The sequence below is a fragment of the Lemur catta genome, chromosome 19 (genome assembly GCF_020740605.2).
Source record: "Lemur catta isolate mLemCat1 chromosome 19, mLemCat1.pri, whole genome shotgun sequence".
NCBI classification, from domain to species: Eukaryota; Metazoa; Chordata; class Mammalia; order Primates; family Lemuridae; genus Lemur; species Lemur catta.
Genome location: NC_059146.1, coordinates 30,091,611 through 30,119,064, shown reverse-complemented (window position 1 = coordinate 30,119,064; position 27,454 = coordinate 30,091,611). Strand labels below are relative to the sequence as shown.

Below are 27,454 nucleotides of genomic sequence, written 5' to 3'. Positions count from 1 at the left end.
TTTTAAAACCTTGAATCTAATAACATATGCAAAGACCTTTTTTCCAAATAAGGTAACATTCATGGATTTCAGAGATTAGGACATGGGTATCTTTCAGGGAGCTGTTTTTCAGCCTACTACAGAAACCTTGTTGATTGATTCCTTCAGCAAGTACTTATTGAACATCTGCTGTGTGCCAGGTCCTTGTCCAGGCACTGAGGATACAGCTATAAACACAACACAGAGCCCAGCCTTCTGGAGCCGACATGCTAAGGCTGCACTGATCAAAGTAGTAGCTATAAACCCCATGTAGCTATTGAGCACTTGAAATGTGGCTAATACAAACTGAGATGTGCTGAAGTGTAAACTACACACTAGATTTCAAAGATTGAGCTCACATACCCAGAAAAACTGTTAAATATCTTCATAATTTTTTAGTATTGATTACACGTTGAAATGATAATGTATGGGACAGAGTGGGTTAAATCAAATATATTATTATTAAAGTTAATTTCACTTGTTCCTTTTTAGTTTTTTAAAATGTTACTGGAAAATTTAGAATTACATATGTAGCTTTCTTCGTATTTCTATTGGACAATGCTGTTCCAAAAGGGGAGAAGACTACAGATAATTAAGACAATAAATAAGTATGTAGTGTGTTAGGAAGTGATAAACTCTATGGAAAAAAATAAAGATCAGCAAAAAGAAGGGTATTAGTTTATTGCTGCTGTAACAAATTGCCATAACCTTAGTGGCGTAAAAAACACAAATTTATTATCTTACAGTCATTTTGGAGGTTGGAATTCTAAAATCAAAGGCTGAGTTCCTTCTGGAGGCTCCAGGGGAAACCCATTTCCTTTTTTTGAGCGTCCAGCTTGTCTCATCTCTTGGCTCTTGGCTGTGTCACTCCCACCTCTACCTCCTTCTCCAACTCTGACCCTCCTGACTCCCTCCAGCCCCTGTGCACAGGGCCCAGCGGAATCCAGGATAACCTCCCCATAATCGTATTTGCAAAGTCCCTTTGAGCATATAAAGTAAAATCAGATTCTGGGGATCAGGACATAGGCACCTTTGCAGCGACACTATTCTGCCCACCTTGGGGAGAGTCAAGAGAGCGGCATTGCAGTTTTAGACAGGGGTGTCTGGGAGAGCCTCACTGAGGTGACATCTGTGTTAAGACCTGGAAGAGGGGAGGGAGGGAGCAGAGTGGCTATTAGAAAGGGCATTCCAGGAAGCAGGAACAGCCAGTGCAAAGGCCCAGAGGTGGGCCCTTCCCTTTTCCTGGGACCCCTCCTTCTCCTTGCTGCCGGTAGACCGGGTCAACAGTCGGTGTGGCTCCAGGTGCGCTCCCAGGTGCCTCCGCATCTTGCTTGCGGAGCAGAGGGGTTTGAGGCCCCTAATCATCAGTGGGCCCTGTCACAGTCCCTGCCGTCCAAGGCTCCTCAAAGGGCAGATCGGCCTGTGGGGAGAGCGGGGAGGCTGGGTCAGAAGAGCAACAGGTCCCACCTTCCCCTCCGTCTGCAGCTGGTTGGGCGGTCACCTGGGCTCCGGGACAGTCCTGTCGGTGCAGTGTCCGCCTGCGGTGCCACTGGCGCAGGGAGGCGCGGGCCTCGGAGCTGAGCCCCTGGGGCGCGCGCCCCACGTCGGGCTGGTAGTGGGCAATGTGGTGCAGCGCCCCAAACCACGTGGTCAGGTAGTACCCGGCTGGGGGCAAGAAGGGGAGGTCGGCGTGGCCCTCTTGGCTTCCCTGATCGCCCGAAGTCCCCGTGCAGCTCGCCTGCCTTGCCTCCTGCTGCCGAGGAAGGCTGTTGTCTGGGGCTCTGGCGACCTTAGGGGCGCCCCCGGTTGGGTCCCGGCGTTCTGGAGGTGGAGGCTCACCCTCTCCGCGCAGCTCCTCCGGGTCCAAGAGCTCCATGAGAAACTCCACGTCCAGCTGTGTCTCCCCGATGTGCGGACTCCAGATCAGCTCCTCCGTCAGCGCCGGCAGGAAGGCGTCGGCCCCCAGGGGCTCTGGGGGAGCCGGAGGACAGGTCCTGAGGTGGATGGGCAGCGCAGACACCTTCCATCCGATCCCCAGGACCCCGAGGGCTGGCTGCCCTTGCACCTTGCCCCGCTTACAAACGCCTCCTACCAGAATCTCCTGGACCGCGTAGGCGCCTCCCGCCAGCGCGTGCTGCCCTCGCCCTCGACGTGCGCATAGACACCTCCTACCTCGCTCCCCCGACCCTCAAGCCGCTCCTCACCCAGGTAGACGCCGACCCCTCCTTTACCCTGGTTTTCACCCCGAGCCAGGCCCGCGTAGACGTCGCTGCACACCGCCAGCAGGAGCGCCACCTTGCGGCGCGGGGCGCAGGCGGCGTGGAGGTGAGCGAGGCGCGCGTGGATGCGGCTTCGCAGGGCCGGGGCGGGGCTCTTCCCCTCAGGCCCCGCCCCCGCCCGCAGGGCTATTTGTCGCCGCCGCAGTTGCCGCAGCTCCCGGACGCGGAGCGTGCGGAGTCGCGTCCACAGGGCAGGCTTCAGGGGTGCCAGCACCGCCCGGCACACGGCCGCCTCCACCGCGGGGCCTGTGCGGGGTAGGGGAACAGGCGAGGGCAGGGCCCCGATCTGACCCGCCCTGGCAGACCGCCACCCCTCCCTAGCTTCTGAAGGTCGCCACAAGCGTAGACACGGGTGTGAACACGTGTGGAAGAGGGAGCCTGGGTGTGAACTTGCACGGGGACAGGGAGTATGTCTGTGGGGACACACGTGGGACAGAGGAGTGGTGTATGTAGGAAAGGGCGTGTGATTGGAAAAAGGAAGGCGTGCTCGCAATGGAGAGAAAGATGGTGGATGTCACCACACGTGCGGGGCCGAGCCACGGCGCCCTGAGCCCGTGGGGGTCCCTTTCCGTCCTCCCATTACCGAGATCCTCCTCCTTCGGGGGCACCCCAGGCCTCCTGCTCCCAAAGACAGCCCTGATGTTCGGGTCCTTTGCCAAGTGATCCTGGAGGTCAGTGAGGAGGTGCCGCACATCCTGAAGCAGCTCGGTGGCTGGGTCCCCAGGCCTGTGGGGACCCGCGGACTCTGAGGTGAGGCGCGCCCGGAGGCTCCGGTACTGCCTGGCCACGTAGCTGCACCGGGCCCTGGCCAGAGCTTGGACGTGAAGGGTCAGCACATCCTCGGGCTCTTCCTCTTTATCTTTGGAGTCGTCGCTGTCCTCGTCCTCATCCTCCTCCACCAAGCTGGCCAGAGCCGGGCTGGGACGGTGCACTTCCGCGCTGCGCTGGCCTTCCACCCAGGGGACCCTGTGAGGGGCGGCGTTCCTGGGGGCTGATGGGGGGGCGGTTGGGTCCCGTGGAACAGGGGCAGCAGCTCCCTCAGCCTTCAGGGCCCAGGGCCTCCCCCAGCTAACCTGGCTCAGGTGCGTGGGGCATCTCTGGCTCCATTTCTTTGGGGGTCTGCTCTGTACCCCAGTCTCTGTGGGTGTCCAGGTAGAGCTGGTTGACCACAGAGAGCACCCTCCTTGAGGCGTCCAGCTGGACCCTGCCAACCTGCGGAGAATCTGGGGCCCGCAAAAGTGAGAAGTTGTCCCAGGTGGCCAAGGGACCAGCCCTGGTCTCTTCAGGGCACCAGGAGACTTAGTCCCCAGCCTCGTGGCTGCAGGTGCTGAGGCTTGGCCATTAGTCCCCTTGTCACTGAGGCCCAGGAGTCCAGGAGCCCCAGTTCCCTGCTCCGCCAACCCTCTGTGTTAGGACACAGGAATCCAGGCCCCATCCCTTCCCCCTTCAGGGGCTGCCAGGCCCCCAGCTCCCTCCGGCCCCCTCAAGTCCCATTCCCCCAGACCCAGGAGGCTGGCAGGTTGGCCTCTCCTCCTTCTGAGAACCATGCCTCACCTGTGTGTTCATGGCCCGGCCCTAGAGGGGGCAAAAGCAGCGTTCTGGGCAAAACATCCCTGAGAATAGATAAGTGGAAGCCACAGTGTGGGTGGAGTGTCTTAGGAAAGGGTCCCCTTTAGCCCCTTTAATAGGTGATCTGTACCTGCTGGCTGATAGGAAGGCCAGGAGATGGGGCAGGTCTGGCATACAGAGGTTGGAAGATTTCAGGGACACACCTAGTGGGAGGGGACAAGAAAGAATGAAAAAGAAAACTTGGTGGGTGGCAGCCTTCCCTCCCCTGAGACTCTCTCTTCCCCATTCCTAACCCCCCCCAGGGGACTTTCAGAACAGGGGAGTTTCCACCCCTTGAGGTCCCCATCTTTTCCTGTGTCTTTACTCTTGCATCCCACTCATGCCAGCAAATAGGATTCATTTGTTAGACAAATATTTATTGAGCACTTATTCGTTTCGAGGCACTGGGAATACAGTTGTTACAAGGCAGACAAGTTCACTGCCTTCCTGTAGCTTACCTTTTTTGAGGGGAGGAGAGACAGAAAATAAATGAGTAAACAAATAAAGATCAGCATATATTGTGTTGAATGCTATGAATGAAATGGAATGATTGAATGTGACTGGGGCGTATCACATCTAACTGATGATTGAAAATCCCACTCTAAGTGCCGTACTCAGAGTGGAATGCAAGAAGGAAAGGGCAGGAGCAGGGAAGAGAGAGGAGGCTACTGCAGTTGTCTTGGCAGGAGGTGACGGTGGCTCAGGGAAGGGTGACAGAGGCAGACAGGATCAGGAAAATTCAGGAGATGTTTTGGAAATAAAGCTGACAGTTCTTGCTGATAAATTTACTGTGGACTGGAAGCTCAGGGGGAGGTGCCTCACCTCCAGGAAATTTCTGGATCTGGTAGCTGTTGACTTCTCCTGGCAAAGGTCCTGTCCTCAACACCAGGACGTGGCTGGGGTCGTGTCCTATGACCAGGAAACTCTGGGGGGTGGAGGCAAAGTCAGCTTGGTGAAGGTGTGTGTAGGTGTCTGTCACCTTCGCTTGCCTAGCATCCATTTCCCTTATTTTGGGTTCCACACTCCAAATTTCCTTTAGGGAAACCTTCTCCCTACTTTCAGTGCTTGTGGGTGGGACCGACTTCCCCCAAGCCCTAGGGGTGGGCCCATGACCTGGCCTAGCCAATAGGATGACTGTATTCTCTGCCCACTGTTTGGTTCAGGGGTGGGCATGTGATCCATGGCAAGCCAATGGACGTCTTCCACAGGATTTTTGCTGGAGCTTTTTGGAAAGAGGTCTCTTTTTACAGTGGTGTTGCTAAGCTGGTGGGATGTCACCCTGAGCTGGGGACAGCCATTTTTGCTACCACAAGGACAATGCTCTCCTGAGGAAGAAGCTCTGGTAGACCCTGTTAGCTGTCCTCTCCAGATCTACCCCAGATTCCTTGCAGAACTCCTTGTTCAAGGCATTAAACCCAGCCGGGAGAGGTGAATAGTGGTTGATATAGGCAGTGGTTCTCAGCTCTGGCTGTATAACTCCCAAGGGAGCTTTTAAAAATATTGCTACCCTGGCCCCATCTATATATTCTGAACTAATTGTGAAGGCTTTTCCATCTCCTGGTAGAAGAAACAGACGCAACTGGTGGATTCCTCCTTTCTTCCTGCCTGGAACGCACATGCACTTGGACCTGGGCAGCCCCGGGGCACTCGGGGGCACCCGTGAAGGTGCAAGAGAACAATGGGGAAGCTGGCCTTGGCGGCACACAGCCGCGGAACTAGAGCCAGCAGCTGCCTTTCTGGTTAGGGTAGATAATGGCTGTTTGTTTAAGTCACTATAGAACAGGTGTTTGTTACTTGTAGTCCCAAATATCCCAAATTCCCCACAGTTGAAAGCAAAGCCAAGAAATGGGATGAAGAGAAATTCCTAAGTTGTTTGAAGCTGAGGATCCAGAGCTTCCTAAAACTTTTATTTCTGTCTTTTTCAGTCATATGAACGATAATTAGCCTTTTTGCTTTGCCCATTGTGTGTTGTTTGTTCCTAGTAACCAGCAGGTCCTGACTGACACAGGACGCCATGGCAGCGTCAGAACGAGTCCCCAGCTGTGATGACTCACCCCCGGTGGCCACAACTCCACGAGGGCCTCTGCATCCTGGGCACCCAGTTCTGGGACCTGCCACACCCCCCGTGTCCTCTGTAGGCGAAGATGTGACTCTGGGGTGCTGAGGACCCCTAGAGGGGTGTCGCCTGCTCCATTCACCTGTGATGGGACCCCCCTGCAATGGGCAGGGTCGAGGAGGTCAGAGGTCGGCTGGACACTGAGGTGGGCTCAAAGGTGCAGGAAGGGGCAGCCCAGGACCAGAGGTCAGGGATGAGGTTTAGGGTCCTGTGGTGGGGGTGGGCATTGAGTGGAAGGGGTTTCTGGATCCAGGGGTGCCAGGTGGAGACCTCACTCCAGTAGCCCTCACCTCTCTCCCTCGGTGGGGGGTGCAGAGGCCTTGTCCTCTGGCTGGGCCATCCTTAGGAGGCGGGAAGCCAGGCAGCCATGGTCTGGCCTCTGGCAGGGAAGAGAAGACTCACAGCTGCTCCACCCGCGGGTAATATTCGGAATATTTATAACCAATATGGCAGAGACCCTGGCCAGTCAGAATGGGGCCTCTTGCTGTCCCAGGGGTTAACTCTTTAGTCCTAGATGCTGGGGAGATCTGGGGACCCCAAGAAACAGGCCAGTGTGCCTTGGGATCGGGGGAGAGGACACAAAACAAGAGCCATTTACCAAGTGGTAGCGAATATTTCAAGATTTTAACAAGCAATGAGGCCATATGAATGGAACCAACTGAGTAACCGCTCTTGCCAAAATCTGGTGCCTGGAAAAGCTCTTGGCCTATGGTAGGCACTCCATGCATTTTGTTTTTTTCTGTATAGACAGGGTCTCAGTATGTTGCCCAGGCTGGTCTCAAACTTCTAGCCTCAAGCGATCCTCCCACCTCGGCCTCCCAAAGTGCTGGGATTATAGGCGTGAGCCACTGCAGTCTAGTACTCATGTATTTGCCAAATGTAGCACAATATCCCCTCTTCCTCCCTTCCCACACCAAGGAGGGGCCCTTGAATCTTTTCCTCCAACGTTTTATTATGAAATTTTTCAAATGCACAGAAAAGCTGGAAGAACTATACAGGGAACATCGTATGCCCACTGCCTAGATTCTACCATTAGCATTTTACTCTTCATGCTTTATCACACACTTTTCCCTCTACCTATCCATCCGTCAGACCCAGCTTTTGACCAGGTACAGAGCCCGATGGTGGGTTATCACCCGGGCCCTGGGAGAGGGAGATGGACAGCACAGGCTTCTGTCCCCAGGGCCTTCCTTTCTCGCCTGGGTGGGTATAGCACGTGGATAATAAGCAACTAAACAAACAAATCAGCCCACTGGCCAGAAACGCAGGGCGCAGGGCGTTAGGAGGGCAGGGGTAGGTGCCTGTCTTGGGTGGGAGGGCAGGGGAGGAGAGCAGGGAGGGGGAGCAGGAGAGAGAGGCAGATGCCCACCTGGGTCCCCAGGGACGAGGAGGAGGATGTGGGTGGTGCCGGGCAGGGCTGGATGGGGCAGCTGCCTGGTAGGTACCACGGGGGGGGGGGGGGGGGAGTGTGCCCAATGCTCGGTCCCTGGGGGCCCTACCTGTTCTCGGAGGGGAGGCCTGGAGTAGCAGGAAGTGAAAGTTCCTCGCAGAGAGGAAGCTGAGCGGGCAGGGGAAGAGGCGGGGCTGGGGGTATCTGAAGTCAACCTTCCTCTCTCTTTCCGGGGGGGTCAGGCCTTAAGAGACTGGGCTTTGGAGGGAGGGACCCTGGCAGGCTGGGGGGCCAGGGCTCAGAGCCATGAGACCCCACACACCCCCTGGGGTCCCCTTTCACCACCCTTTCCTCCATTTCTCATAAGGGCCCGGAGTTGTGCCGGTTTACTCAGTGGCCCAAGATCTAGCCCCCTCCCTCCAGCTGCGTACAGAAAGGAACAGACGCCAGTTAGTGGTTTTTCTTTTTAATTTGTCTCCAATAAGTGATGTCTTCTGGCCTCCCCATGTGGGAAGTGGGTCCCAGGTGGAGGGGGCCCAGCACCCACTTGGAGCTGAAGGCAGAGACTAGGGAGCCCTTGAGGCTCAGACCCGCCCCTCCCCGCTGGGTGTGAGTTATAGGTGGAGGGCCGCCACCCCCGGGCGAGGTTAGATTTGGTATATTTGGCCAGAGGCCCTGGGAACAGTAGCGAGAGTGGGGGGCTCTCAGCTCCCTGTCCTGGGATAGTTAGAAATTTTGGGGCCTCCTGGGGACAGTTAGAAATTAGGGCGGTTTCTCCTTTACCCCTGGGGTGGTTAGAGACTATGGGCTGTTAGAGACGGGCTGCTCAAGACTTGGCTCTAGATGTTAGAGATTGGCTAAGGTTGGGTGGGGGGCAGCTGGGACCCCAGTTTTGGGAGGGAGTGGTTAAGAGATTGGGGGATGTTCTGAGTGCCCCAGACTAGAGCTGCAGGTTAGGGGGGACAGGGTTGGTTTGGGCTCAGCTGTCCCCGAGAAGCTGGGTGTCCTTCCTGGGAGGTACAGCTGTCACTGGGTTTTCTCCCCTTCTGTGGTGGTCCTGGCCGCCTCCTTGGCAGGCGGTGGGGACTTCCTCTGGGAAGTCGAAGTGGTGGGGTTGGGGGCCCCTGACCCTGACTGGGCATCTATTCTGGCATGCTCCTTCCGAACAAAGTCTTCCAGCTCCTTCTGTGGGGGCAAAGTTCACAGAAGTCAGAGGTCACCATACATCATGGAGTCAGAGGACCCAGGGGGCAGAAGTAGGGTCCAGGGACTGGGCTCGGGATAGGGTCGGGTCCCCCACCTCCTCACCTTCCATCCGAGGAGGTCGGCAAGGGCCAGGCAGCCCTGGTCACAGTCACCCAGCCAGGCCACGTCCCTGCAGTGTGGCAGGAGAGTCAGAGTGCCCAGGCTTGTCTGAGGCCCCCGCCAGCTGTGCCTTTGTGCCCTCCCTCCCTCCCTGCCGCCTCGCCCCGGGCCCAGGCCTCACCTGTAGGCCTTCTTGGAGTCAAAGTCCATGCTGCCTCCCAGGCCCAGCATCATTCCCAGGAAAGGGTCCCTCTGCGGGGAAGGGAGCGGTGGGGTGGGGGTGGGGAGAGAGCTAAGAGCACAGACTCTGGAGCTGGGTGACCTGGGTTTGTATCCTGGCTTTGTGACTTTGGTCAAGTGACTTTGGCTTCTCTGCGCCTCAGTTTCCTTATCTGTAGAATGGGGCTAATCAGGGACTCCCTGAAAAGGCTGTGGTGTCAGCGAGTTAACATATGTAAATGCTGGGGACAGTGTCTGGCCCATCCTGTTTTTGCCTGTGTGGCCTCAGTGCCTGTTTCCCTCCCCAGCAGGGCACTCTCCCCCGCAGGGGTTCCCCAGGACAAAGAGCGGCAGACCCCCTCACGGCAGACCCCCTGACAGCACCAGGGAGGCCCCGGGTCCAGCCAAGCCCTGACCCCTCCATCCCAGGAAGCACGACATTCCTTTTTTGGCCTCAGCAGGTTTGAGTTGGAATTCTGTCACTCGCTCAAAAGGGTCCTGAATGACCCAGACTGGAGAGTCAGGGCAGCCTGGACCCTGACCCTTCTGGATTCTAGAATCCCCGGGTCTGAGCTGAGGAGTCTAAAGCACGGGGATCTCCAGTGGGGACTCTCTGAGGTCTGTCCCCTGGTTCCCGAGGAAGCTAGTGGGAGGGCAGGGAGGACCCACATGAGGACAAGGCAGGACCCGGTACGAGTGGGGCTCACCTGGCCGGTCTTCTCCTTGTTGATGAGCAGGCGCGGGGTGGAGAGGGGCGCCCTGGGGGGACGGCCAGCTGAGTGGGCAGGGCCCTTCCTGGCTCCCCCAGCCCCAGCCGCCCCCACAGCCTGGCCCCCGACCTACTTGCCGATGAGGGATGCAAAGGGCTGCACCTGCAGGGAGGTGCCCATGATGATGAGGAGGTCCGCCTTCTGGAAGTCCTAGGGGGACAGCGGCCACTGAGGGCTCCGGGACCCTCTCCCCAGGCCGAGCCACCTTCCCCTCCCTGTCCTGGGCTCCCCCTGCCCGGCCCCAGCACTTACTGACTGCATGCAGGAGAAGAAACGCGCTGGGAGGTTCTCGCCGAAAAATATGATGTCTGAGGCGGAGACAGATGGACAGACAGAGAACCAGAAGGTGACAGTGACACGGGGAGACAGAGAGAACAGGCAGGAGCAGAGGCTGACCTGAGGGCTGGGGTAGGAGTTGGGGAGCAGTGGGGACCAGCCAGGGGGACAGAACCCTGCTCTCCCCAGGACAGATTTGGGGCACTGGTCAGGGAGACAGAGGTGGCCAGAGGTCGGGGGGAAGCGGCCTTTGGGAAGGGGTCAGTGGGAGGAAGGGGGTCCCCACCCAAGTCCACCCTGCCAGGTCCCTGGCTCCAAGGCTCACCAGGCTTCACCACGCTCTGACATTTCTCACACTTGGGAATCACGTCCGAGAAGATCTTCTCTGAGTGTGGGGAAGGGGCAGGGAGAGAAGGCGGTAAGAGGCTCTGGGCTGGGGGCTGCAGCCTCCCCCCACCCCCCCACCCCCGCCGCCCTTTCTTCCCCTGTCAACATGCACACCTCAGCCCCTGGGGAATCTGTGGGGGTGTCCGCCTTGCTCAGAAAAGACCTCCCTTCTTAGAGAACTGTCCCCTCCACCCCCAGGCTTCCAAGGCTGGCTCCCAGCACCACTGTCTACAGCTAGTGAAGAAGGAATAAAGGAATGAACTGAGCAGACACTTGCCCTGCAGGGAAACTGAGTCTCCCAAACCCCACCTGGGGAATCTGGACTCGCAAAGTCAAGTTTTTCCAGTGGGTCTTTGAGGGCAGCCCTACTTCCCCCTGGGTCAGAGACGCCTGGTGATCCCCAGTGGCAAAGAGAGAGGGAAGAACACGCAGATGATCTTGGGGTGGGGACAAAATCTCAGGCCAAGCTGCTTCCCACCCTTGGGTTCTGTGACAGACCCCTGCCCCCCCATCCCCAAATATGTACCATCCTTGTGACAACCATCCTTCTATTTATTACTCATTGATTTAGGAAGATTGAAAGCATTTCTGTCACTTGCAACCCCCAGAATTCTAACCACTTCATTCAACCATTCATTCATTCATTCAACAAACATTTACAAAGCATTGTTTTAACGTCTATAATTTACTTTAAAATATTTTTGCATCCACAGCACGGTATTTGTGAGTGATGCATGTGACACTGCTGTAAAGGAGACATAACGGGGTAATGTGAATTGTACCCTGGCCCCAGCTGTGTGCAGTGGGGCTATTCAGGAATTCTTAGCCCAGGGGTGTCAGCTGGCATTTTATCAGAACAGCCACACTCCAGAGGCCGTGCTACAAATGCTGCAGCTGTCCTTATCTCACATGGACACCAGAGGCTTTGTTAAGTCTGCATAAAGAATGTCAGACATGGCTTTCCCTGGGTGAAATAAGTGGCTTCTTAATCAGCACAATGGACGTCAGAAATAGGCTCTCCCAGGCGGTCAAGACACACAGATTGGTTGATTTTTTTTTTCTGGACACTCTGTCCTTATGAACAGGGTCTCTGACCCCAGCAAGCCCCGTGGTCTGCACTCCCAGCGACAGCTTCTGGCTCCCCACCCAGCCTGTGTCTATCCCACTCTGCTCCACAGCTTCTGCTTGTGCTGTCCAAAATGGTAGTCAAAGCCATGGATGACTTTTCGAATTTTTTTGTGTGTGCATGACAGGGTCTTGCTCTGTTGCCTGGGCTGCAGTGCACTGACATCATCATAGCTCACTGCAACCTCAAACTCCTGGGCTCAAGTGATCCTCTGGCCTCAGCCTCCCGAGCAGCTGGGACTACAGGCGTGCACCATCGTACCCTGCCTGACTTTTACAATTTAATCAACATTAAGTAAAAGAAAAAATTCAGTTCCTCAGTTGCGCTACCACATCTCAAGTGCTCAATAGCCACAGCAGCAAGTGGCTGCCACACTGGACAATGCAGATAGGGGACTTTTCCCCGGTCTCAGAAAGTTCTATCGGATGGTGCTGATCTTCTTGGAAAGCGGTTGCCTTTGCCACAATGAGCCTTTCTTGCAAGACGGGAAGGGGCACAGAGCTACGGAGTCATGACCTCTCAGAACAGGCCACGCACGCGCCCATTTAGGGCCCGACTCTGAGTAGAGCTGGACGTGCTCTGGAGCTTGTGCCCAGGGCAACCCAGATGTGAGGCGGTGTGGGGAGTGATAAATCGCCATTGCCACCTCAAATCTTCAGGCGCCACCAGCACCTACTAAAAAGAGCCAAAGAGCGGGGCAGGGCAGAACCGTGGCCACTGCGTGCAGACCCAGCTCCTGGCACTGAGGAACAGCCAGCACGCAGGGGACCGCCCTCGGGGTGCCGCCAGCCTCACCTTTCATCCAGCTCAGCGAGTACTCGCGCCGGCAGAGGGGGCTGATGCAGTGCGACGTGTGGAAGGTGCCGTGGGCCTCCACCAGGTCCTCGGGCTCCAGCCCCGCCACTCGCTCCAGGGTGTCTATGTTCTGGCGGGAAGAGGGTCAGGAGTGAGTGAGCCACCCAGCTTGTGGTCAGAAGGCAGAGCAGGGAGCTGAGGCCACAAGAAGTGAGTGGGATAGTTGGGACAGGGCAAGAGAGGACGGAGGGGGAAGCAGGTGGCAGAGTGTGTCTGAAAACTGTCCTGTTCATCTGATGGTGCCACTGAAGGGGTAAGAGTCACGGCAGTTTAAGGGCAGGGGCTCAGACTCAAACGTCTGTGAAGCCAGGCCCATTGCCACCGCAGCCCATATGGTGTTTTTCTGCAAATTCGGGCCACTTTGCTTCCGTTTCTCAGAAACATTGTTGTGTTAGAAGCAGATGCTTTACTGCTACCTGCCAGAATTTTTTTTTTTTTTTTTTTTGAGACAGAGTCTCGCTCTGTTGCCCGGGCTAGAGTGAGTGCCGTGGCGTCAGCCTAGCTCACAGCAACCTCAAACTCCTGGGCTCAAGCGATCCTCCTGCCTCAGCCTCCCAAGTAGCTGGGACTACAGGCATGCGCCACCATGCTCGGCCAATTTTTTTTTTCTATATACATTTTTAGCTGTCCAAATCATTTCTTTCTATTTTTTAGTAGAGACGGGGTCTCGCTTTTACTCAGGCTGGTCTCAAACTCCTGACCTTGAGCAATCCTCCCGCCTCGGCCTCCCAGAGTGCTAGGATTACAGGTGTGAGCCACCGCGCCTGGCCCAGAAATGTACTGAAATAAATGTATAAATTTATAATGTCTCTGCTGTAAATGGAGCCCCTCAGATGTGGTATCTCCCACCCAACCTGCACAACTGTTATGTGTCAGCCCTGGCCAAACAGTAACATGAATAAATGAATCAGGAGGGCTCACTTGGTTTTAACCACACTGTTTTCCTATTTAGCAGTCAGGGATCTTCCTACGGTCTGTTTCACAGATGGCATATTAACCTGTATTCTTTCTTTCTTTTTTTTTTTTTGAGACAGAGTATCACTCTGTTGCCGGTGCTAGAGTGAGTGCTGTGGCATCATCCTAGCTCACAGCAACCTCAAACTCCTGGACTCAAGTGATCCTTCTGCCTCAGCCTCCCCAGTAGACGGGACTACAGGCATGTGCCACCATGCCCGGCTAATTTTTTCTATATATATTTTTAGCTGTCCATATAATTTCTTTCTATTTTTTTTTTAGTAGAGATGGGGTCTTGCTCTTGCTTAGGCTGGTCTTGAACTCCTGAGCTCAAACAATCTGCCTGCCTTGGCCTCCCAAGAGTGCTAGGATTACAGGAATGAGCTACCGCGCCCGGCCTGTATTCTTTCAAGACAGAGATACTTTCTATATTAAATAGGTAAGAACATTCTTTTCCACACGGACATTTGTGTTCTCTCATTTTTCTTAAAACACCCAGCCCCTCGGGAGCAGCTTTTGTTTGCCCATGAGGAATGCTGCTGAAACAGGTGCTGACAGAGGACATAGAGGTGGCCTGTCATCTGTGGCCCCCGGCTGAGCTTATAAGGTTTCCCAAAGGCTCAACGAACAAGGGAAAGGGCTTCCTTTCAAGGGCAGACTGCCCTGCCTGCCTTCTCTGCTCCCTGCCAGCAACCTGCTTATCTCCAAAACATGCCCCCAAGAGCCACTGTCACTCTTCCTAGTGTCTCTGTAACTTCTCCCCTCCCCGCTCTAAATCCTGGCTTTGCCTTTGGTACCTGACTCAGTCTATTAACTGACTCCCCGACGCGTAAGTAAGCAACATGCACACAAACTAACCACCTAACTGTGTTATTCTGGGGCAACACTGTTCATAGAGAAACCACAAGCAAACAAGAATAAGGTAGATCTGGATATATTGCTATGAAATAATCTCTCCAAGATGCTAAAAGGCGTCTCACCCAAAAAGGTATAGATTTAAGGGGTAGTGAGTTAAAAAAAAAAAAAAAGGTGCAGAAGAACACGCCAGGCATGGTGGCTCACGCCTGTAAACCCAGCACTTTGGGAGGCCAGGGCAAGAGGATCGCTTAAGGACAGGAGTTCAAGACCAGCCTGGGCAACATAGTGAGACTCCCAGCTCTAAAAAAAATAATTAAATTAGCCAGGTGTGGTGGCATGTGTCTTTAGTCCCAGCTACTTGGGAGGCTGAGGCAGGAGGATCGTTTGGGAAGTCCAAGAGTTTGGGGCTGGAGTGACCTGTCTATAACTGTGCCACTGTACTCCAGCTTGGGCTACAAAGAGAGACCCTGTCTTACCAAAAAAAAAAAAAAAAAAAAACAAAACCACAACAACAAAGAAAAGAAAAGTGAAAGATGAAGAAGAACCAAGGCATTATGTATAGAATGTAAAAAAAGAATATATGAGCTTGTGTATTTGTATGGCTGGGTATGAATAGCTCCAAAGGAGACACAAGAACAGGTCACAGCAGTGGCCTCTAGGGAGAGCAGCTGGGGATCATGACGCCAGGAAGTAGTCCTCCACGACAGGAAAAGCTACAAGGGACGCATGATGACACACAGCAACTGACACAGCCTGGCGTCCTGCGGGAAGCAGGCTGGTGGGGCCCGGGCAATTGGCGGGCAGTTCCCAGGGTGGGCAGCAGCCACTCGACTCCAGCCAACAGCTGTCCCTGGGAAAGCCTCCTGGGGCTCGGCCAGCGCTTCCAGAGTTTCAGGAGAGACTTGAAGTCTGGACTTTCAAGTGACATCTGATTTTTACACCTTGGCTCATCTTTTGTCTCAAAACATTGTGTCACTGATCCAAACACCATGAATGGCAGGGTGGCTCTGGGCCCACACAGGGCGTCTGTGCAAATGGAGGAAGGTGTCACTTCCTCTAGGTGACGTGGGGGCCCCACATCAAGGCACACGCTCAGGCCCTGAGCCGGGGCTGGCGCTATGCCCTTGTCCCCACCCTGCTGCAGCCATTGGCAGGCACAGCTAACAAACTGCCACTTACTGCCTCCCGAGTGGCGCGATATTCTTACATTTTTTATTTTTTTTTTTGAGACAAGGTCTTGCTCTATCGCCCAGGCTAGAGTGCAGTCACCTCAAAATAGCTCACAGCAACCTCAAACTCCTGGGCTCAAGCGATCCTCCTGCCTCAGCCTCCCAAGTAGCTGGGACTATAGACCTATACCACCACACCCGGCCCTCCTTATGTGTTTTAAAAATAAGCATATTCCCCTCAAACAATGCTTTCCTTTTTTCCCCGACTGGACTATGTGTAGGCTGAGGAGAGTGACGTGGTGGTGGGGGCTGAGGCGCTCTCCCCAGCTGCGACAATCGCTTTTAAATCTGCAAACGAAGGCGAAGTGCTCACAGAAGAAAGCTGCAACGTGGGTGTGGAGATTGAAGGGTTTTCCAGACAAGAGGTTAAGTGGGCCGGGCGCGGTGGCTCACATCTGTAATCCTAGCACTCTGGGAGGATCGCTCGAGGTCAGGAGTTCAAGACCAGCCTGAGCAAGAGCGAGACCCCATCTGTACTAAAAATAGAAAAAATTAGCCGGGCATGGTGGCACATGCCTGCAGTCCCAGCTATTCGGGAGGCTGAGGCAGAAGGATTGCTTGAGCCCAGGAGTTTGAGGTTGCTGTGAGCTAGGCTGACGCCACGGCACTCACTCTAGCCCGGGCAACAGAGTGAGACTCTGTCTCAAAAAAAAAAAAAAAAAAGTTAAGTGAATAAAGCCAGGCATGGAACCTCCTGTACAGTGCAAATACCACGAATATAATTTGGAAGAACTAAAGGCCATTTTGCTGTAGAGATCACAGCAACTTAAATGAACAAGACAACTGTCCAAATGTTTGAATGGATACTTGTGCCCTGAGATAAAAATAGCATCATACACAGCTTCAAAAGTGCTATATCATCACAATTCAGAAAGACATGAAGACAATGTGTCCCAGAAAACTGGGTCAGTGACTCAAGAAATGGTTGAGGTTGAATAAGAAGGTGACACGTTTGAATAAAATGGTTTCATGAAACGTGAGAGTAAAGCTTTTTCCTCCCTTTATATGTTTTATGTAATAAGCCATTTTCAGTATGTGTGTGTAGTTAAATCCATAATTAAACATTGCACATGGGGGGAGACGCCTGCATATTTTACATGCACCCAGAATGTTCCGATGTGGGCTTGCGTGGGAAATGGCACGCTGTTGACGTGGGGTTTTGTCCTTCCTACAGAGCTGGGCATCGAGCACACTGAGTACCCTGGCAGCGTACTTCGCCCTGGCCTCAGTTTCTCATTCTGTCTGGGGAGCTGAAACATCACCCACATGCTGCTTCTGCAGCTGGGACCTTTCTGCTCAAGTCCAGACGTCCTCCCCTCCGGGTGGGTGTCTGTCTGTCGGGCAGCTCGATACGCACATGCCTCTCACCAAACTCCTCACCTGCCCCGGCACCTGCACTTCCCGCCAGCTCAGTACGAAGCAGCAGGTGCTTGGGCTGAAAGCTGCCACATTGTCCTTGACTCCACTCTTTCTGTCATGGCTACAGACAATCCATCAGCAAGTCCTGCTGCTCCGCCTTCCAAATCAATTCACAACCTGCCCCCTTCTCCCCCCTCGGCGGCCCCCACCCTGGCCTGGCCTCCACCCGCTCCTGTTTGCACCATAGCAGCAGCCTCCTGGCTGGTCTCGGTATCCCCCTCCCCACCGCCCCCCAGTCTGTCCCCACACACAGCCAGAGAAGTTTGTGAACGCTTGAGTCAGCTCATGGTTCTCCCTGCTCATAACCCTCCCAGGGCTCTTCCTCACTCAGGGTCAAGGTCAGATTCCTCCCTGTGGTCCACAAGGCCCTACATGATCTACCCTCGTCACCTCCTGGACCTCATCTCCTCCTCTCTCTCCTCCCACTGTCCTCATTGCTCATGCACATCCAACTTCTCGGCTTCTTTCAACAAATACAGTCCCACCTCAGGACCTTTGCACTGGCTATGCCCTTTGTAACGCACTCCTGTGCCAAACAACCTCAAGGCTCCTTCCCTCTCCTCTTACAGGTCTTTGCTTAAATGTCCCCTTCTCAGTGAGGCCTCCCCTGAGCACCTTATTAACAACAGCACCCCCACCCCCACTGCGCTTCTCATGGCCCCTTCCGCAACTGTGCTCCAGACTGTCACCATCTGACACGCTAGGTATGTGATTTCTCCATCTTGCTCACTGTCTCTCTCCTTGAAGTCAAGTATCAACTCAGTAGACATTCCTCGTGACAAAAGCTGACAGACAAGGATGCCAGGAGGGCCTTGGGGGCGCGTTTCATGAACCCAGGCACAGAAAGCGCTGGGCTTTAAGCGAGCTGTTTGTATCACGTCTAGCCATGTCCTGTGAATAAAACTGACTCTGGGCAGAAGGGTCAGGTTTATTCTGCGCCTGGGCCCCTCTTAGAAGGAGGAGGCTGTCTCCTCCCCCGCCTCCACCCCCAGCCCCAGCTAGGAACACCTGCCTAGGCTTGAGAAATTGGGATCTAAAAAGAATTTGTCCTCCCCCTGGTGGCAGCTTCCAAAGCTGCAAGTGCCAAACTGCCCGGTGCAGGAAGAAAATACTAGAACACCTATTTATCTTCAAGAGTTACGTCTCTGTTTTATAACTTTGGGTCTGAGGTATTATCTGTAGCACACATGAATACTGCTGCAGTGCATCGTGTGATTTCAATACATGTTCGCAAACAGGGAGAGGCACAAACGTTTTTCACCGTTAGTGGTGTGAGAACCTAAAAGTCACGCCGACTAGTCCAGAAGCCAGTCCCTGCATGAGTACCCTAGGGGGGGCCCTTGGCTAAGCACCTGACATCTCTGAGCCGTGGCCCCATGGCACATGCAGTGTCGTGTTTATTATAATTGTGCCGATTATAAAAGGGCACCCCTTCCTTAAGACACAATATCCACCTGTTGGAAAATTGTCACAGTGTGCTGATTTTGTTAGATCAAGTCACTTTGGTGTTATCTGCTGGAAAAACGCTCATAAGAAATATGAAATCTGGGCTGTCTGTGGCCTAAATGGTGTCCCCTCAGATACGGGTCCTTTCACAGCACACATGGGATGGCCCTGAGAGGAGTTCATTGCCACCTCACCGCAGACCTGGGAGGGCAGAGCTGTTCTGGCCCTTGTTTCCTAGAAGGGGAAACTGAGGCTGAGAGGAAGTGACTCACCGCAAGTTCCCCAGCAGGGAAGCAGCGGGCCAAGCCCTGACCTGCATGCGTCTACCTGAGTCACCACCCGAGCTCTTGGGCATGCAGCTCCGTCCCTCCGCTGACAGCACCGTGCCCTCCCGCCCACCCTGCCATCTCCCCGCAGGCTGCCCGCGGCCAGCCTACCTGCGTGTAGCAGCGCAGGAGCTGCCCTTTCTCCTTCAGCAGGCGCATGAAGTAGTGACAGACAGTCGGCTGGAGGGAGGAAGCATAACAACGTTGATAACAGTGGAGAACATTTGCACGCAAGTGCCATGTGCCGGGAACGTTCTAGACACTGTGCCTGTTTTACCTCAAGGAATCATCACAATGACCTCTTGAGAGACCATCATTATCCCCATTTCACAGATGAGGAAACCGAGGCATGGGGAGGTGGACTGTCATGAAAGGCCATGGCTGGGAAGCTGCAGCGTGGGGCTCACACCCAGGCAGCCTGGCTCTAGGGTTTGGGCTCTCACGTGCGTTATTAACGTGTTGAAGCCTCCCAGCAACCCGTCTCAGATAGTACCTATCAGCTTCATTTGACAGACGGCAAAACTGAGGGTCAAGGTCACAAGATGAGGCAATGAGGGACCAGGAGTTGAGCCTCGGCAGTCAGGGCCCGGCTCCCAAGTTCTTAATGTCTAAAGGGCCCTGGGGGGGCCTTCCCATGCCTGCTGTCCCCCAGCCTTCCTCTTCCCCCTCTGCAAACAATTATCTCACCTTGAACTGCCCGGGATAGAATTCCTTGGCAAGGGCAAAAAAGGGTTCCGGATGTTTCTGTTGGAGAGAGAGCCAGAGGGCCAGATGCCCCGGGTGAGATGAGGGGTGGAGCCCAGCGACCCTAGTCTCCTCCCCTCATCACAGTGCTCCTTCCTGGGACAGCACGTACCTTGAAATAGCCAATCTCGAAGATGGCCTCCGGGTAGGGGAGGTGGTACTTCTCCAGGTTGGCGTAGAGGCCCGTGGACGGAGAGCGGAAGTCGGGGATGCCCGCGGCTGGGGGAGGAGGCCCAGGGATCAGTCAATCAGGGATGCTGCCCCATCTATGCCACTCCGACTCTCCCAGGCCAGGGCCCAGAAAGCTCTTCCCCCGGGCTGCTGGGAAGGGCCCCTCGTTCCTATGGGCAGTTGCTGGGGGTAGGGGGTACTTACATGTGGAGATTCCAGCTCCCACCAGACAGATGACTCTGCGACCTGGAGGGGAGGAATTTATGCATCATTTTACATGATTTGCTCAGCTCCTAAAATAACACCACCTATGGTCCTCCCAACAGTGTTGGGCGGGTCAGTGTTAACATCCCCATTTTACAGATGGGGAGACCAACAAGAGGTCATATAGTCAACTCATGGAAGAGCCAGCCAGGGGAAAATAAAATCACTGAAATTACAACGGCTTAGAAAGACTAGAGAAAAGGCCACTTGAGGAGAAGTTTCTCCTCCCAACTAGACCAAGACAAAACCCCGCAATAGACCTCAGTGAGAGGGCTGGGGGAGGGAGGGCAGGAAGGTGCACTCCCTGGCAGGAGTTTCAGGTCTTTCTATTAATAACAATCTCAGGCAGCACCCACCTTCTGGACACAACCTGGGATGGCCACCTCTCCCTAGCACAGTCTACACATTCTTGTTACATGACTTCCCTCTGTAATCAGACACACAGCAGCCACCTGAAGCCTGGTGATTTTCAGGTGAAGACCGAAGACCAAAGATCAAAGGTTTGCCACTCTTGGCCACTCACAGCGGAGAATACAGAGCTTAAGCCAAACCCTGGCTCTGCGGCTCATACCACTACTCTGGGCCTCAGCCTCCTCCTCTGTAAAATGGGCATAGTTACAGTCCTGACCCCACAGGGCTGCTGAGAGAGTGAATTTATTCACGTAAAGCTCAGATCCGGGGCTAGCACCAAACACTAAACGTGTGTTTGCTATTGTTCTTTGAGTCAATTGTACTAAACTTCCTTAGACCCCTGATTTTTTGCGTACCCATAGGCACCTTGCTCCCCCATGTTTACCAGTTTTCATAAAAGATGCCGTAGAAGGTTGAATCCTTTTCCAAGCACACTGGGCTGAGCAGAAACAGCCCTTCTGCCGCCTCCGTTGCCAGCTGGCGGCCAGCCCCGCCACGTAGTAGCCTGGCATCTGCCTGTTAGCTGACGGACAGACACAGGTGTGACACCCTATGAATCGGGCGCCCCTAGGGTGCCTGTCCAAGGGAAGGCATCGAGGGTGAGCAAAGCCCTCAGGTTTGTCTCCGGGAGGCCAGCAGGCAGGGCTGGTTGGATCCAGTGGGGACCAAGCCAGGGGGAGAGTGTGCTTTGGATTCGGGGGACCTGGGGCCAAATCCTGACTCTGCCACTTGGCAGCTGTTTGACTCTGCACCAGGTCACAATCTTTCATGCCTCAGTTTCCTCCTCTGTCTAGATCACTCCCGTAATGACCTCACAGGAAGAACGTGAAGATCAAATAAGAGGACAACCTGGTGCCTGGCAAATGCTGAGGGCCAATTAATTGTTATTATTTATTATTAGCCCCTCACGGGCACCCTCAGGAGCCATTACCCCAGAGCCCAGGTGCAAGAGGGCAGAATGAACAAATGCCTGCAGCCGCTGCCCGTGTTCTCCCTGGGCCCCCAGGCCAGAGGATGCTGCAGACAGCCGCCCGGCCTGCCCCAGGGGAGGAGGCTCAGGGCAGTGGCCCGGCTGGCTGGGGACAGAGACAGCCCTCCCAGAGGATGGGAAACTAGAGAAGACGTCCTCAACAAAAGGCTGTTCAGGACCCTCAAAGGGTCGATTGTTCTAGTCGAGGACTGCTGAGGGCCTGGTTTCTCAGACTTTGGTGACCTCAACTTGTGGCAAGAAATATAAACTTCATGGTGACCCAGTAACCAGACACCTACATGCCACAATTGAAACAAGCTCCCTGCGACAACCACCACAGCGACTACCATACAGCTCTTGCTGGGCCCCAAGCTGCGCTCTACGCATCCATGTCTGTATCAACTTACTGAGTCCCCAGTGGCCCTGTGACTTAGAGACCACGACCATCATCCTCATTCGACAACACAGGCCTGGTCAGTCAGAGCACAGCGATTCACTCAGAAATGTAGATGTGACCCAGGTCTGGCCAATCAGAGACACGGCGCGTGGTCTAGGGGTGGGCATGACTCAACCTGGGCCGACTGGAGCCAGTTCTGTTCCCAGCGGTGCGCAGAGTCCCGAGGGACAGTTGGGCAATGATCTGGGTTAGTCACCCTGCCCGTGGTGTGCCAGAGCCAGCTCATGCCTGCTCACCCGTGCTGACTGTTGTATTCTTTTTTTTTTTTTTTTTTTGAGACAGAGTCTCACTCTGTTGCCTGGGCTAGAGTGCCGTGGCATCAGCCTAGCTCACAGCAACCTCCAACTCCTGGGCTCAAACGATCCTCCTGCCTCAGCCTCCCAAGTAGCTGGGACTACAGGCATGCGCCACCATGCCTGGCTAATTTTTTTCTATATATATTTTTAGATGTCCATATAATTTCTTTCTATTTTTTTAGTAGAGACGGGGTCTTGCTCTTGCTCAGGCTGGTCTCGAACTCCTGAGCTCAAACAATCCACCCGCTTCGGCCTCCCAGAGTGCTGGGATTACAGGCATGAGCCACCGCGCCCGGCCATGACTGTTGTATTCTTAGGAATCTACCAAGTTGAGTGCTACAGTCACATTAAAAATTAAATAATATAAATTTACAATTAAATTGGTTATATATAATAAATTGTCTATTAAATAATTTAGAAGAACCGGGAAAAAGGAGCTCTCTTTCAGTGGCAGCTGCGAGGCTGTTGGAACCTGCATGTGCAGCGGCCATGAGTTACCTTCACTCCAACTGAGAAAAACAGCCCCAGAGAGAGTTAAGATTTTTGACAACGCGGAAGAACCTGGATCCAGCCACGCTCAAAGCTGGATTCTGGTTGCAGAGGTAACACACTCCTTTTCTGGCTTAAGCCACTTTGAGCAGGGGCGTAGGAGTGGGGACTTACAGCGCTCGCTCTGCATGTATCGGGCCACCCCTTCCAAGGTCAGCTCGTCCAGCAGACGCTCCTTCTGGGTGCCCAGGCTAAGCGTCTGGGAGAAGAAATTCCGCAGGAAATCCACTGACCAAAAAGAGAGACCGTGGTGAGTGGACATTCAGCCGGGGTGCAGGGATATCTTCAGTACACCCTCCCCAGCCCTGGGGTCCCCCAGCCTCCTCACAATGACGGGCACAATGCCTGGCCTGGCCAGGGGCCTCTAGGAGCCTGCCCTGGCCTTGGCAATGAACCTGTCGCTACATATTTTATCTATTTGTTTATTTTTGAGACAGGATCTTGCTCTGTTGTCCAGGCTGATCTTGAACTCCTGGCCTCAAGTGATCCTCCCACCTTCCTCCCAAAGTGCTGGGATTACAGGCGTGAGCCACCACACCCAGCCTTGGTACATACTTTGAATGCCACTGGTGGAGTTGAGGGGGTATCACCCAGCCCCTTCCCTAAATCCGCCTCCCAGAACCCCGCTCCTGGGCCCCCGAGGAAGATACTCACTCTCTGCTTCTCCACCAGCTGCTCCTCCCTCAGTGTCTGAATCTGAGTCCTGGAAGGGGTGGGGTGGGGTGGCCAGGCCCGAGAAGTGGGGTTAGGCAGGGGGGAAGGGGTAGGGGGTGTGACACCAGGCTAGGGGAAAAGGCTCTGGGCCAGAGGTGAGCTGAGGAAGTGAGGGGCAGTGGAGGGACAGTGCTGGGGCCAGCATCAGGGCTCTGGGACAAGCTGCCTGGGTTGGAAACCTGGCCCTGCTACTCCCGAGGAGCACGACCTTGTGTGAGCAACTTCACTGTTCTGAGTCTCAGTGCTCCTCATCTCAGACATGCAGCTCACAGGCTGTCCTGAGGATGAGCTGAGTTACCGGGTTACCAGTTACTGTGTGTGAGGAGCTGGGACTGGTGCCCGGCAGTGGGGAAGTGCCCAGTGAGCCCGGCTCTTGCTCTCATCACACGCCCTCCCTTCACCCCCATCCGCTGGAGGGTGGGCCTGCGGAGGCCCACGAATAATGTGAAGTCACTCCTGTGAATGATGGCAGTGGTGCTGGGCGCTCACCCTGCACGGCCTATCTGCCCCTGCTCCAAGCCCCAGGACCCTGCCCACCTCCCGGATCCCTCCGTCTCCTCTCTCCGCTCCTCCCCTTGGTCCGGCTCCCAGATCACAAGTCTCTGGGCCTCTCTGCTTTCTCTCTCCACTCTTCTGGGCCACCTGCCTCATCCATGCCAGTGGCCTTAGCCTAGTTGCTAAGGATGACACCTTTCTGTCCCCAGATCCGAGGCTTCTGCGGCCTCCAGGACACCTTGCCCCAAAGGTGACAACCCGCCCTCACTGCAAATGTGTGCTAAACTGTCCTCAGCATCTCTCCCCAAATCTGCTTCCCCTCCCTGGCCCCATCTCAGTCTGGTCTCACTGCCCCCCTAGTCTTCCAGATGTCTCGTGTCCCCGCCTCTCTCCTTGTCCCTCCTGCCACAGCCCTTCAGCCCCACAGCATGTCCACTCAGCCTCCTTAGGGCCCTCTGCAGACCCCTTCTCCCTTCCCCAGGGCTCCACCTGGCTCACCCAGTCCTCTCCCCAGGGGGTCCTGCCACCTAGGCTTCGGCCTTAGTCTCCACCTCTGATGCCCCCTGCTACTCTGCACGCGATGGCCTGTCAGGGACAGCCCACTCCTCTACTTTAGAGGCCCTTCTCTTTGGCTTCTCCCGTGTCATCATTCAACCACAGACATCTACGGAGTCCTCTGGGACGTCAGCTCCACGAGGGCCAGGACTTTGTGTGTTCACCACGGAATGGCCAGCACCACGGAATGAGCAGGGTCCAGCTGCTGGCAGGAGCCCCATAATCTTCTTCCACTGAACCAACGCCTGCTCCGTGCAGGCCTGGGCTGGGCCCCGCAGTGGCTCTCACAAAAACACAGTCCGATCAACCCACTCTCCTGCTCAAAAACACACAACCTCCCTGCCCTGCGTCCAAGCTTTCTTGAATAAAAACCTCCCTTCCAAACATATTAAACATTTTGTATTGCTTCTTAAGATTGTATGAGCTTTGCAAAAACTGTAACCGTGAGACAATGTATAACTTGGGGCACTTGCCTTGTAATTCCCCGTGCCACCCCCACTGAGATAGCGACTATCAACAGTCCAATGGTAATTACTCTAGATTTTCCGTCTGCGTATAAAAACTCATTATTTTTGCAGAAAGAGGTCATACCCTATAGTATGACGCTGCACCTTGAGTTTCGCACAGAACAATATACCATAGACTCACCTCATCCTTTTAAGCAGCTACATAGTATTGCATTGTATGGGGGAACCATGGTCCATTTAACCCGTGTACTGACAGCCATTTGGACTGTTTCCAGTTTTGCCCTATTAGGAACAATGCTGCAATTTACACCCTTGCATCTCCCTCTTTGGGACTGAGGATCCCTTTTTAACGTTAAACTTTTTTGTCTGACAGTAGTTGTGCTTTGGGAGCCAGGCGAGTGACACGTCACAGGCTAACAGGAGGCTCTTATACCCTCAGCATCGCCCTGCTGCACTTAGTTATTTTTTTTAAATTCCCACCAAGTCAGAATCAATGGCATTATGCGGTATTTTAACCCCTGCTTCTCCACTGCCCTCCATCTGAAAAGCGATCTCATGGGTGTGGGCGGGCTGGCATTCTTTCAGGCTGCAGACAGTGAAGCTCTCTGGAGGGACTCAAGGGACCTGCCCAGCATGTAGGGGCGACTTGGCCTAAGGGGGAGCTGGAAGTGCTGGCAGGGGGCCTGTCTACCTCTCCCTGTAGCGTCTGGAAGCCAGTGTGCCCAGTGCTGTGGGTTTCAAACCCTTCGCTGCTCTTCTAGCTGAGGGACAGAGGACAAGTTACTCAACAACTCTGCCTCAATTCTTCATCTGTAAAATGGCTATGTAGGCCTTACCCCCCCTAGGGAGGCTGGGAAGATTAAATGAGATGATATACATAAAGCACCAAGCTGAGTGCCCGGCAGGAGTGAGTAGTCAATAAATGCTAACCTTGCCTGCAGTTAGCTGACCACCCCCAGCTGGCCAGCCACACAACACATCACACTCTTTCATGCCCCTATTTCTTCGCACAAACCATACCCTCTGCATGGAACACCATTTCTCACCTTGTCTAAGGAAATTCTAAGTCACTCTTCACTTATTATGTGTCTCTGTCTCAGTGTGACTGCTAGACCAGCCTGTAGCTTCCTCCAGGGAAGGGCCTGCCTAGAATTTTCTGTGACCCACAAAGTTAACCCTTGGCTCCTACATAGTTTTAACAGAGTTAAGCTCCCCTAAGCTACTTTCATAATCACTCTGTAGGGTAATTTTCTCATCACTTGCCTGTAAGATCTGTGAGTTCAGAGACCAAATCCAATACCTGTCCCTTCCAGGCCCAGCACAAATTTTGTTCCAAAGAGATGCGGGAGGTGGGGGGGGGTAGGAGCAGGACGTGGCAAGGAAAGAAGAAAGTTTGGGAGAGCAGGCCTGGGGTTAAGGCTGCACACTCTCCTCTGACAGTCCCCAGAATCCACTGTTCCCCAGGAGACTGCACCAGGTGGGGCGAGGGATGGGGAGCAATGTCCGAGGCCCTGGGGTAACTGTCTCCCCTCTGCCACCTCCCCCCAGTGCGGGATGTGGGAACAAGTCCGTCTCTCTCCTTCCCTCCACCCTTTCCCCCATCTCACCTGAGCCTCCTGCACCTTCCCTGCCTGGTTCTCCACAGAGTCAGAGGCTGGGGGAGCAGACGTGGTTACAGTGGGGAGAATAGTTAAGGGGGAATGAAGGGGTTCAAAGTGGCAGTGGGGGGGCAAGAAGACCCACCCACCTAGTTACACTGGGGTCGGGGTGGTGATACAAATGGTAGAGGGAGGAAGGGGATGCGGAAAAGCAGATCTTATTAGAGGGGAGAGCGCTGCCAGGAGGGGTGGTTAGTGAGGGGCAGAGAGGCTGGGGAGGGAAGCTTTAGGAGGAGAGGGAGGAGAAAGTAGGGAACACAGGGCATGAAGGAAGACTTAGGGGGAGTTGGGATGGGCGTAGTAGAGTGTAAGTGCCTGCGCAGGGAGGGTTAGGGTTACTAGGCACAGGGAAGTTTGGAAAGGAAGAGAGAAGAGATACCTCTGCCCGGAGGCGGGTTTGGGAGGAGGTGCAGTGGAAGCGGTAGGTTTAAGAGAGGCACAGGTACTAGGGGCAAGAGATAGGAGGGGACATCAGGGGTCCTCTAGCATGCTACAGTTGCCCGTAACAACCAGGTACCCTTAAGCAACCCGGACCGCGGCAACCTATGTTCTTAGCAACGAGGGTCCTTAGCAACCAAGGTGCGGGAAACACTGGTAACTTGGCAAACGGGCATAGTAAACGGACCCTTAACACCTTGCCATCCAGAAACCCACCAACCTAGCAATATGGACGGCTTAGCCAACAGCCCTCCGAATCCCATTCCCTCAAGCAGTTCCTATTTCCCGCCCCACCGTGCCCGCCATCGGGCCCCGGGGCCTGAAGCCCTCAGCCAGGCCCCGGCGCGGCCCGAGCCTCCCTCCGGGGCCCCCGACTCACGGTCCGGCTCGGCCATGGACGCGGGGCGGGGGCCCTCGGGGCTGTCACCGACCGCTCTGCCCCGTGACGGCACCGGAAACAGGAGGGCAGGGATAGGCCAGAGAACGACAACTCCCAGCAGCCTTCGCGGCCGCATAGCGGCTCTCCTACGGCAACCGAAGCCCGCCCCCCTCAGGTAAGGAAGACACGCGAGGGCCGAACTACGAGTCCCAGAGGGCCTGGCGTCGCCGCCATGTTGGTAAAGGGCGCCCGGAAAAATGTGGGAACGGCTAGAGGGCGGTAGTCCATCCAAGTACTCTGATTGG

The 27,454-nt window shown here is 54.7% G+C and overlaps 2 protein-coding genes across 9 annotated transcripts; both read right to left on the bottom strand.

Moving 5' to 3' along the window:
- Window positions 1-668: 668 nt before the first annotated feature.
- Window positions 669-7,599, bottom strand: RINL (Ras and Rab interactor like). 7 transcript variants are annotated; one of them, XM_045532073.1, is made up of 12 exons: window positions 7,521-7,599; window positions 6,312-6,400; window positions 5,960-6,119; window positions 4,728-4,830; window positions 3,997-4,069; window positions 3,852-3,910; window positions 3,371-3,520; window positions 2,881-3,288; window positions 2,250-2,543; window positions 1,858-1,989; window positions 1,520-1,771; window positions 669-1,438 (listed from the first exon to the last, which is right to left on the bottom strand). In XM_045532073.1, the coding sequence occupies exons 2-12, from the start codon at window positions 6,359-6,361 to the stop codon at window positions 1,422-1,424; spliced, it is 1,698 nt and encodes a 565-aa protein (XP_045388029.1). In that variant the 5' UTR covers window positions 6,362-6,400; window positions 7,521-7,599; the 3' UTR covers window positions 669-1,421. The 7 variants fall into 7 exon arrangements, with proteins under 7 accessions (XP_045388029.1, XP_045388027.1, XP_045388034.1 ...); XM_045532071.1 differs by having other exon boundaries at window positions 6,312-6,578; window positions 7,521-7,582; XM_045532078.1 differs by lacking the exon at window positions 6,312-6,400 and having other exon boundaries at window positions 7,521-7,578.
- Window positions 7,600-7,861: 262 nt separating this feature from the next.
- SIRT2 (sirtuin 2) lies at window positions 7,862-27,300 on the bottom strand. 2 transcript variants are annotated; one of them, XM_045532063.1, is made up of 16 exons: window positions 27,150-27,300; window positions 26,282-26,328; window positions 23,098-23,146; window positions 22,558-22,671; window positions 19,701-19,742; window positions 19,438-19,544; window positions 19,269-19,325; window positions 18,693-18,761; window positions 12,290-12,419; window positions 10,307-10,366; window positions 9,958-10,013; window positions 9,779-9,855; window positions 9,643-9,694; window positions 8,898-8,968; window positions 8,720-8,786; window positions 7,862-8,596 (listed from the first exon to the last, which is right to left on the bottom strand). In XM_045532063.1, exons 1-16 carry the CDS (start codon window positions 27,283-27,285, stop codon window positions 8,438-8,440), a joined length of 1,293 nt encoding a protein of 430 aa, XP_045388019.1. In that variant the 5' UTR covers window positions 27,286-27,300; the 3' UTR covers window positions 7,862-8,437. The 2 variants fall into 2 exon arrangements, with proteins under 2 accessions (XP_045388019.1, XP_045388020.1); XM_045532064.1 differs by lacking the exon at window positions 26,282-26,328 and having other exon boundaries at window positions 27,150-27,214.
- Between the last annotated feature and the right edge of the window lie 154 nt (window positions 27,301-27,454).